General features: G+C 46.4%; 1 protein-coding gene across 3 annotated transcripts in view; it reads left to right on the top strand.

Moving 5' to 3' along the window:
* LOC125304515 (mediator of RNA polymerase II transcription subunit 13-like) overlaps window positions 1-10,491 on the top strand; it is a 94,407-nt gene that overhangs the window by 61,342 nt on the left and 22,574 nt on the right. For all 3 annotated transcript variants that reach the window (XM_048258869.1, XM_048258870.1, XM_048258868.1), the window contains exons 5-9: window positions 4,191-4,336; window positions 4,798-5,004; window positions 6,288-6,452; window positions 8,467-8,614; window positions 10,299-10,445. In XM_048258869.1, the coding sequence (XP_048114826.1) occupies window positions 4,191-4,336; window positions 4,798-5,004; window positions 6,288-6,452; window positions 8,467-8,614; window positions 10,299-10,445 (813 nt within the window). The remainder of the gene's footprint in view (window positions 1-4,190; window positions 4,337-4,797; window positions 5,005-6,287; window positions 6,453-8,466; window positions 8,615-10,298; window positions 10,446-10,491) is intronic.

Here is a 10,491-nt window from a genome sequence, read left to right as displayed (position 1 = left end):
GTGTGTGTGTGTGTGTGTGTGTATATCTGAGTGCGTGTGTGTGTGTGTGTGTGTGTGTGTGTGTATATCTGAGTGTGTGTGTGTGTGTGTGTGTGTGTGTGTGTGTGTGTGTGTGTGTGTGTGTGTGTGTGTGTGTGTGTGTGTGTGTGTTGGTACATATGTGTGTGCTTACACAGTGTCCTCTAAAAAGGACACGAGAGGTGGGGGGATCTTTCCCACTAAGACAAATGCCCAGGAACACGCTTTGGCTGCTCCCGTCATTTGTCACGTTTGAAAACGCCCCCACCACCACCACCACCACCACCACCCCTGCTGTTCTGGCCTGTGTGACAGTGGCAATTGTGCAAAAAAAGAAGAGAAGGGGGGAGAGAAAGAGATAGAGAGAATACATAGAGTAGAGAAGAAGAGGAGAGTGGAGAGAAAGATAAAGAGAATGCATATGGTAGAGTAGGAGAGGAGAGAAAGATAGAGAGATTGCGTACGGTAGAAAAGAAGTGGAGAGAAGAAACATTTTGCAGGTGCACACACATGCAAGATATACACATGCATACACACACACAGTCGCGAAACAAAGACTCCCTTGCTTTACAGCAGCAATCTCCATCATCGCACCCCCCACACCCCCAGAAAACACACTCACACAGTCAGACACCAAACGCTGATTGCTCGTGTGGGGCCGCTGATAGAGATCTGAAGATCTAAGGGCTTGCCTCTCTCGTCTCGCCCCTAATTGACGAGTCTGTCAAAACAAACGGCAGCACAAGTTATTTCTCTCTCTCTCTCTCTCTCTCTTTTCCTCTCTTTCTCTCGCTCGTTGTTCATCAACTCGCTTTTTAAAAACTCTTTTCACAACTGACTTAGATAGCTTTTCCTGGAAGGAAAACACTGTTTGTGTGGGGGTTATTGGAGACAGGAGGGGTCATTTTTCGCAGACTTTCCTTCGGTCTGGCTATCTTTGCAGCTGTCCCTGTGCTTCCTCAGATCTGAGAGAGTCAGACCTGGGTCATCGAGTAAAGAGAGACGCAAGATGAAAACCCCAGGCTAAAAAATAATGCGTACGCATATCAGAGTTCACTTTCAATTGAATGATCAAACATTTCATAAAAAAGGCTTTTGCTCTAACTGCAAAGTTTGCTCCAACGTGTCTGAAATACAATTTGGAGGTAAATGTTAGATCAATTAGCCTGACGAGCCAGACCCACATTAAAATGTAGGGTCTGGGCACTCACCGTTAGCAGTGCTCAGTCCGAGGGGCGGGATAATCGGTTGTCTTTCAAATTCCCTCTGCACGCAATAGGACAGCGCAATGAGTCCCATGCGTTTCCCACCAGCGGAACTAGTTGGCTAGTTCAAACTTTTGCCAACTTAATAAAAGCTTAACTCGTGTCACACTGTTAAGCCAACAGCAACATCCATCTTATTTGTTTTCAAGTAGCAGGAATTCAAGCCAAACCGTTTTGCAACTCTGCCATCAATCATTATGTTAAGCCCGCCTAACGACTCTATACACGATTTGATTGGCCTGATAGAAGTTACATTTTTCGAGCTCACAAGCCAACGGAGAGTTGCTAGACTAGCCCTGGCAGCAAATATAATTTGCTGCCACTAGGGTGCGTCTAGATTTCTAGGCTAAAGATCAATGGTAATGTCATCAGTGTATAAAACTAAGAATCATTGCAATGATTGAACCTGATTGAGCAGATCGGCAACAGATCAGGGCCAGCATAGGGCCAGCATTGGGCCGGCTCTGTTGGCCAGCTGTTATCTTTCGCTTGAGGTCCTTTCTCTGCAGGTGTGTGTTTGACTGACAGTCATAAGAGGTGCTGAGTGAGACGTGTGTGTGAGAGGGTGGAGATTCCTTCACCTCTGCCAGGCTCACGCATAGAGCCATGGAGTATATCAGAAGCTTCTTTCTCTATCCCGCCCTCCCTCTCTCTCTCTCCCACCTCTCTCTCTTTCTGTGCTGACCTAATAAAAAGATATGGCCATAGTTGTTGGAAGCCCCAAATAGCTACTGGCCCATAGAATGAATGGAGTCAGCTGTGCCAGAAATAGGAACTTCGGAGTAAACCAGAAACTTGGCTCGTGCTACTCTTAAGACGGGGGCTCGCATCACACACACACACACACACACGGCCATGATGAAATTACAGTGTGGGACTGGACACGTCGATTATCTCCCCGAGAGCACTTAATGACAAACCTCTTTGGAATATTAAAATGGTGTTAAGTTGGTGCTGACTTTTCCGAGAGCACCACTTGTGGTTAATTTTCTCATTTGGGTTTCTTGATGTGTGTGTGTGTGTGTGTGGGGGGTATGAATGAAGAGGTAATCCCATGAAGAGATTCAATGGTGCTTCTTCGCTTTTCTGTGCTCTTGAGGGTATTAGTGTAGAAATAAGGAAGTGGAAGCTGGAAAAAAAAATGAGGAAGAAGAGGATTCTGGGAAATGAAGTCAGTAATCATGATCATTAGTGCCCTTGGAGGATCTATTGTGTGCCTGTGTTATTATGCATTTCCCCATGCTTGATTTTTTTATTGTATTGTCCCATCTTGCAGACAGCCTCGTACTCAGCCATGTAGAAAGAGACCCCACTGTTCATCCATGCAGTCGGTTAAAGAGAGGCAGTCACAGACAACAAAGCATGCTTTTCATAGACTCAGGGCTAAGGCTGAATCAGGTTGCTTGTGTGTATGTGTGTGTGTGTGTGTGTGTGTGTGTGTGTGTGTGTGTGTGTGTGTGTGTGTGTGTGTGTGTGTGTGTGTGTACACGGTGGGGCAGCCTGGTGCCTTTGACTAGGAGAGAGACTATCCCCCATAGGCGCCCCTCACGACTATAAATAGTTCTTCATATGGCATTATGAGGCAGTCAAGAGAGGGTGGAGATGAGTGAGAGAGAGAGCGATAGATAGAGGGAGAGAGATGGAGAGCAAGAGAGAGAGAGGAGTGTCGAAAAGAATATATATATATATATATTTTCCCCAGACTCATGCGCCATTGTGATCTGAATTATTTAAATGTGAGGTGGAGTAGAGGAAGCCAGCAGCAGCCTAATGCAGCGAGAGCACTGTGAAGTGTGTGTGTGTGTCCCTCTCTGTGTGTATAGGAGTGTGTGTGAGTGTCCCTCTCTGTGTGTATGGGAGTGTGTGTGTGTGTGTGTGTGTGTGTGTGTGTGTGTGTGTGTGTGTGTGTGTGTGTGTTTGCACACCTCTGTATGTTTGTGTGTGTGAGTTATTCTGTGTGTGTGTGCGTGCCTTTATGCATATGATTCTGTGCGTGTGTGTGTTCCTCTCTCTCTGTGGTGTGTGTGTGTGTGTGTGTGTGTGTGTGTGTGTGTGTGTGTGTGTGTGTGTGTGTGTGTGTGTGTGTGTGTGTGTGTGTTTACGTACGGGGAAATAGACTACTGTTATGACTCCAGTGTTCTGTTTTTCTTGGTGAGCTGAAGGAATGTTTATGTGCCACAGCACTTGGCCTCCGCTGTTGCTACGGCAGCGCCCTCTACAGGCCGACTCCGCCCCCTCACCCCGATCCTCCTCCCTCTGTTTCCCCGGCACCATCAATTATTATTGAGCTCTCATAAACCATTTAGGACTGCTCAAATGTGATTTAAAACTGCACTTTTTGTTGCCTTTTCAAGTTTGGCTCCGTCTGGAAATGCGCTATAAACTTAAGTCTGTTTTGTTTTCCAGTTTGAAAGAGATGAGAGAATTAGAGATCACTGATGTGGGTTCTGTGTATCGCTGATGGTTTCACACTGCAATATTAACATTGTTTATATCATTTCTTCTGTCTAATTGCGGGTACAATTACTGATAAAATGATTTTGCATTGTATAAGCTTATTACCATTATTTGCATCATGTGATGTAGGGAATAGAACAGTTATGTGCAAATAGACCTGAAAGTTTTATTTACTTGAGCTTTTATAGTTGGTCTACTCTGAAAATTTAATGAAAATGCTAAAACATCCTCTATGAATTTCTGGCTTACACTCAATTCTTTGATGTAGAGATGTTTTGACAAGCAAGTGTGCCTTAAACGTACAGCTTGATCTTTTATGTTGAGGACATCAGACATGTTGTTAAGGGAATGAACCTACTATATCAACAAGCATGGATACTGAAAAAAAAAACATCGATGGTGTGTGAGTGTGTTTGTAACGCTGCGGTGTTGCTGTTTTTTCTTTCACAGCGAGCACTTGTCATGTGCGTTTACATTCTTCCTGCACGGTGAGAGTAATGTGTGCACCAGTGTGGAGATAGCCCAGCACCAGCCAGCCTACCACATCAGTGCCCAGCACATCCACCTGGCCCAGACCTCATCCAGCCCTGTGCAAGGTAAATACTAATCCATAACAAACTAAATTACCCATAATACCACATCAGTGCCCAGCACATCCATCTGGCCCAGACCTCCTATGGCCCTGTGCAAGTACTTTGTCTCTACCCATCTTTCTTTTTCTTATCCTCTCTCTCTCTCTCTCTCTCTCTCTCTCTCTCTCTCTCTCTAACTCACTCTCTGTCTCTTTCTCTGTCCCTCTCTCCCTCAGTACATTTCAATCATTAGTTGCCCAAGTCCAATAATTTTACTAATTGCAGAATCCAAACAGTTGGTGATAAATACTGAGTTGATTTATATTCCCAAACCTGGCTCGTTCGTAATGTGGATGTTAATGCCAATGTCTGCTGTAGATAGAAAGTAAATTAATCTTACAGGCAGCTGTAGTAGTGCTGGTCTGTATTTTTTTTATTAATCTCTCTCTCTCTTTTTCTCTCTCTCCCTCTCTCTCCCTGGGCAGTGATCCTGAGTCCGTACGGGTTGTGCGGCACGCTGACGGGTCAGACGTATAAGATGAGCGAGCCGGCTGTGAGGAAGCTGATGGAGGAGTGGAGCCACTTCTACCCCACTGTACTCCGCCGCCGGAGCCCCGAGCCTGAGCGCACTGACCAGACGGCCGACCTGAACTACGACGTCCATGGACACGCCGCCGTTGAGGTCATCGTAGGTGAGTGGCCCCTGTAGAAGAGAGAGAGAGATGGAGAGACAGACAGAGAGAGAGAGCGAGTGTGTGTGAAACAGGAGAGAAATTACATAGAATCTCCTGTTCATGGGGGGTGCTGGGTGCTGTGGTGGTCCATATTGACCAGCCCTGACGCATAGGAAGCCAAGCGAGCTGGGAAAGCTCAGCGCAGTGACACCCAGCACATTCTAATCACCTGCATTGACCCGCCGACCTTCTCCCATTGATCCACTCCTCGTCTGGGGAGGAGGGTGGCACTCGAGCCCCTGGACACCAGCAGGAGCACAGAGGCTGGACATGTGTGCTGTCCGCATGCATTATAGCAACATTTACATTTATACATCTGAAAATACTTTGTTTTGTCATATTAAACTGTTCTTGAAAATAGTGAATGTTTATATAACTATGTGTACAGTAGGCCTCGGCAGTCGTGGCCTACTCTTGGGGCAGTCGTGGCCTACTGGTTAGGGCTTCAGTCTTGTAACCGGAGGGTTGCCGGTTCGATCCCCGACCAGTATGAATGGCTGATGTGCCCTAACCCAAGGCACACTGCTCCCCGACCGCCGCTGTAGCAAGGCAGCTCACTGCTCTGGGTTTGTGTGTGCTTCACCTCACTGTGTGTTCACTAATTCACGGATGGGATAAATGCAGAGACCAAATTCCTTGTATACGCAAGTATACTTGGCCGAGAAACCTGATTTACATTTTACCTTGGTGTTTTTAATACCATGACAGTAATATTTACATTTATCCCTTTTGAAAAATAGTATACATAGTGTAGGCAACATACAGCATTGCAATCGTATATTATTCCAGAGTATCAAACGTGTGGCCATGGTGTTATTAGCACATTGCCAGTTCAGCTACCATAACACATGTTAACACATCAAAAAACACAAATGCAAACCCCCCATATAAATCACAATAAATAAGTAATGTCTTCATCGACTGTGATGAGAATGGATGAGGGCTTTGGATTGAGCAGAGGGGAGGTGTATGTTGTTATCTCTCTCTCTGACACCAAGCCAGTTAATTTCAGTCATTAGTTCCACCCCAAGTTCAATAATTGTACTAACTGGCAAATCGAGAGGATTAGCAAGAAATACTGAGACTGAATACATTTTCCCAAACCGGGATTTCTCAGAGCATAGATATGCGGGTGATGGCAGTGGATAGAAAGAACATTTGTCTCGTTGTCTGTTGCTGTAGTTCGTGCCAATCTGTGTTGAGTGTATTTATTGAGTGTGTGTTTTTTCTTTTCCTCTAAGGCGGCGTGAGAATGATCTACCCAGCAGCCTTTGTGCTCATCGCTCAGAGCGACCTGCCTGCGGAGCAGCCCCCTTCGGCCCCGGGCAGCCAGGGGGGTGGCAGGGACCTGTCCGGCTGTGGCATCCCGCTCACCCCTCCCACGTCGCCCGAACAGCCATGCTCAGGTACGCAACCCCACACCCCTGCCATGCTCAGGTACGCACCCCCACACCCCTGCTATGCTCAGGTACGCACCCCCACACCCCTGCCATGCTCAGGTACGCACCCCCACACCCCTGCCATGCTCAGGTACATGTTTTTTAAATTAAATTTGCTGCCAGGGCTAGTCTAGCAACTCTCCGTTGGCTTGTGCGCTCGGAAAATTAAACTTCTATCAGGCCAATCAAATCGTGTGTAGAGTCGTTAGGCGGGCTTAACATAATGATTGATGGCAGAGTTGCAACGGTTTGGCTTGAATTCCCTGCTTCTTGAAAACAAATGAGATAATGTTGCTGTTGGCGAATAGTGTGACACGAGTTAAGCTTTTATTAAGTTGGCAAAAGTTTGAACTAGCCAACTAGCTCTGCTGGTGGGAAACGCATGGGACTCATAGCGCTGTCCTATTGCGTGCAGAGAGAATTTGAAAGACAACCGATTATCCCGCCCCTCGGACTGAGCACTGCGAACGGTGAGTGCCCAGACCCTACATTTTAATGTGGGTCTGGCTCGTCAGGCTACTGGTCAAGTCCATAGGAACTCAGATTGGTGACTCCACAATAAACTATTTTCTCACCCCTCCTAAAACAAACCCTCCCACCTCACTTTTAAATTTACTTTGCCCAGTTACGCCCCCCCCCCCTTCAACATACTCACCTGCTCAGGTAATGACCCCCCCCCCCCCCCACACACACACACACACACACACACACACTCACACACATGCACACACACACACAAACACAAAGCCGTAGTCCCCTGCCAGAAGTCCATCAGACTCGTGGGGGTCAGCTTAACAGTCTGCCGGACTCTCTCTCTCTCTGCCGACTCTCCGGAGCTGTCGCCAGATCCATTTAGACCGGAAGCAGAAAGTCAATGAGCGCAGGCTAGACGGACGCTCAGGATCAATGTGCCGGCAGCCTCCTCTGCAGCACCGGCACGGAGTCTGGTTGAACGCTTTACGGCGCACCGTATGTTAACCCATGAAAGCTGTGAATAACAGCAAGTGGTTTGCAATCGACTGCAAACCTAACTGCTAGTCTACTGAAATATTATTAGGCCATTATGTCACAACATAAAGTGCATTTCTTTTTGTGCAACCGGCCTCATTCTTGAAGAATCCAAACATGCCCCATGTGGGGTAAAATCTATAAACCATGCGCATTAGCCCTGGTGGGGTAGCAGTGACCATCCTCCTATACAATAATCAGCGATGCTCTCAACCCGATTACCCCCGACTCATTTGCCCTCGGTGGGGCTGCTCTAATGACCTCATTTCCCTCCATTGATTCTTTTAATGACCCACAGCCCTAGTAGCACCTCTTCATCATCATCGTCCTCTTCCTCCTCAGTAGGTTCACAAGCAATAACCCCGTAGCCTGATTCAACCCCTTACAATCACAACAAAAAAGCACAAAGCCGGCATGTAATCCACACCCAGACAGAATGATGGAGCGCAATCCTAATCTGTGGGAACTTAATATGGCTCTGCATGGCCTCATGGGGCAGGCTATGGTGCTAGCAGTGAGTTGCCCCTTCAATTTGCGCTATCGCTGCTGGTGGAGAAGGGGCTTGAGGCAGGCGGCTGTCTGTGGGGTTTGAAGAAAACTCTTGCGGAATAGTGTCCTCAATGTCTTAATTATCGCGTAATGAAAGGCTTCAGCGTGAGAGAGGGAAAGAGTGGGAATTAAGATGAATGGTACCAGAGCGCCTCGTGGACATCTTTTAAAGAGTTGTTTGTCAAGTTCAGTGGCTCTCTCCTTAATGTGATTTATTGCAGTCAGGGTTTGGAGATGGAATCATATCAGGATCAATTTTGAAGTGTGTTCAAAGAAATCTTTTGATGTGGTCTCCTCCTCTCTCTTCTCTTCTGTTTTTTTCTCTTCTCTTTTATTTTCCTCTCTTCTCCTCCTCTCTGTTTCCTCACTCTTTTTCTCTTCCTTCCACTCTTTGACATGTAGCCATGTTTTGTTTGTTTCCTAGGTGATAGTGGCTTTCAGACAGCGGTGTCCAGTGTTAACAGCCAAGAGGGCTGCATGACCCTCAGCCCAAAGCACTCTGGGAAGAAGCTGACCAATCAGATGGTCCATCAGGCCTGGAAGGAGTGCTACCTGAACCAGCTGCAGCGCAAGTAAGCTACACAAACATGCATCCTGACGTTAACACCAATGGTGTTAAAGATGACAGATAACAGTTTGACACTAGTATAAGAACACACGCTTTTATGACACACGTAAGCCTGAGCTAGACAAACATGCATGCTGATATGAACACCCATGGCATTAAAGATTACAGATAAGAGCTTGGCACTAGTGTAAGAGCACACACTTTTATGATACAACAGTAACAACAATACTAAAACAACTACTGCTTATGCTACCACTTGACACACGGTATTAACAACTACTGCTATCTACCTCGACTATGCTACTGCTGCTGCAGTTGATAATAATAATAATAATAACAATAATAATAACAACAACAATAATGTAATAGCGCGTTTGTTGCACTGGTTGATTGGTGCTTTGCACTCAGTGGCGTAAAAACTACAACAAGGACTGGGTGAAGATAGAATATATTAACAGCTTGACCAAGCTGTAAAGAAATACTATAAACAGATCAATAGTTGTAAAGTGGTGATATGGCTTTCAAGATATAGCAGCCTATAAATACAATAGAAGACATATTTTACATAATAGTGCATTTCTTGGTAACTCTTTATATTCATACTTCAGACGTGTTTATTTGCCCTTCTGAAGGATGTTCATTTCTGCATTTAATTAGCCTGGGTGTTCCCATGCTGCCTTGCGCGCGATTTGATTCACGCTGCTAAGGCAGCCTGGAGACCATGGAGCAAATGTTCGCCTGAGATAGGGAACCAATCACAGAACAGGGGGGAAAGCAAGACGATGATGAGCTATGCACAGACGCATTTGATAGACATCCGTGGCACCCAATAAACGGATCTGGGTATTTTTTTCAAATACGAGAAAATGAACGTTTGATTCCCAGACCACGTCTCATTGAGAAGTGGTGGCGCTAGCCAGGCTAGCATTTAATGTTAACAAGCCATGATCACATGCATTAATGGACCATAGATTATAATTATCATCAGTGCAAATTAGCTATTAAACATTTCTCACATTACCTCCATGTGTTAAAATGAAGTAGCAGTTACAAAATAGGTGATTAGCTCTTATGATCACTTGTGGTCATGTAAAGAAGGTTTTAATGGATTCTTGATGTAAATGAATACGTTACCAGACCATTCCTTTCACATTCAGGCAGTGTTCTTTCCTGCAACAAGTCTCTACACAGTGGAAATATTTCACTTAAATAAGACAAGCAGAAAAATCCATTTAGTCTCTGGAAGCTTGTTAGAGTGTGATGGTGTGTTTTGACACTGGTGTCACCGCAGTGTTATTGCTTTGTGTGTGTGTGTTTGTGTCTGTGTCTGTGTTTGTAAATGTGTGTGTGTCTGTGTGTATGTCTGTGTGTGTGTGTGTGTGGGTGGGTGGGTGTGTCTGTGTGTATGTCTGCATTTATACGTGTGTGTGTGTGTGTGTGTGTGTGTGTGTCTGTATGTCTGTGTTTATAAGTGTGAGTGAGTGTGTACAGTATGTGTGTGTGTGTGTGTATGTCTGTGTATATGTCTGTGTTTATACGTGTGTGTGTGTATGCGTGCGTGTGTGTGTGTGTGTGTGTGTGTGTGTGTGTGTGTGTGTGTGTGTGCGCGTGAGACGTGGGCCCGTCTCTGATTGGCAGCGGGTTCTGGCACCCCTGTCACTCGTCTCCCTCTCTCTCTCTGCCCTCAGGGCCAGTCTGTCTAGCAGTGCAGTGTCGGCGGCGGCGCCGCCCGTGAAGGAGCCAGTGCCAAGCGGCGGCGCCACGGCAGCGGCAACGGCAGCGGCCACATGGGACTTCACCAGCCCCGGGGAGAGAGTGGCCTGCAGCTGTTCCAGGTTGGCACCTCCGCGCGCCCATTATCTTGCCCGCTCGTGGCCCCTG

This window comes from Alosa alosa, chromosome 12 (genome assembly GCF_017589495.1).
Source record: "Alosa alosa isolate M-15738 ecotype Scorff River chromosome 12, AALO_Geno_1.1, whole genome shotgun sequence".
Lineage (NCBI taxonomy): Eukaryota > Metazoa > Chordata > Actinopteri > Clupeiformes > Clupeidae > Alosa > Alosa alosa.
The sequence above is the reverse complement of the archived record's forward strand: the minus strand, read 5'-3'. Positions and strand labels throughout refer to the sequence as shown.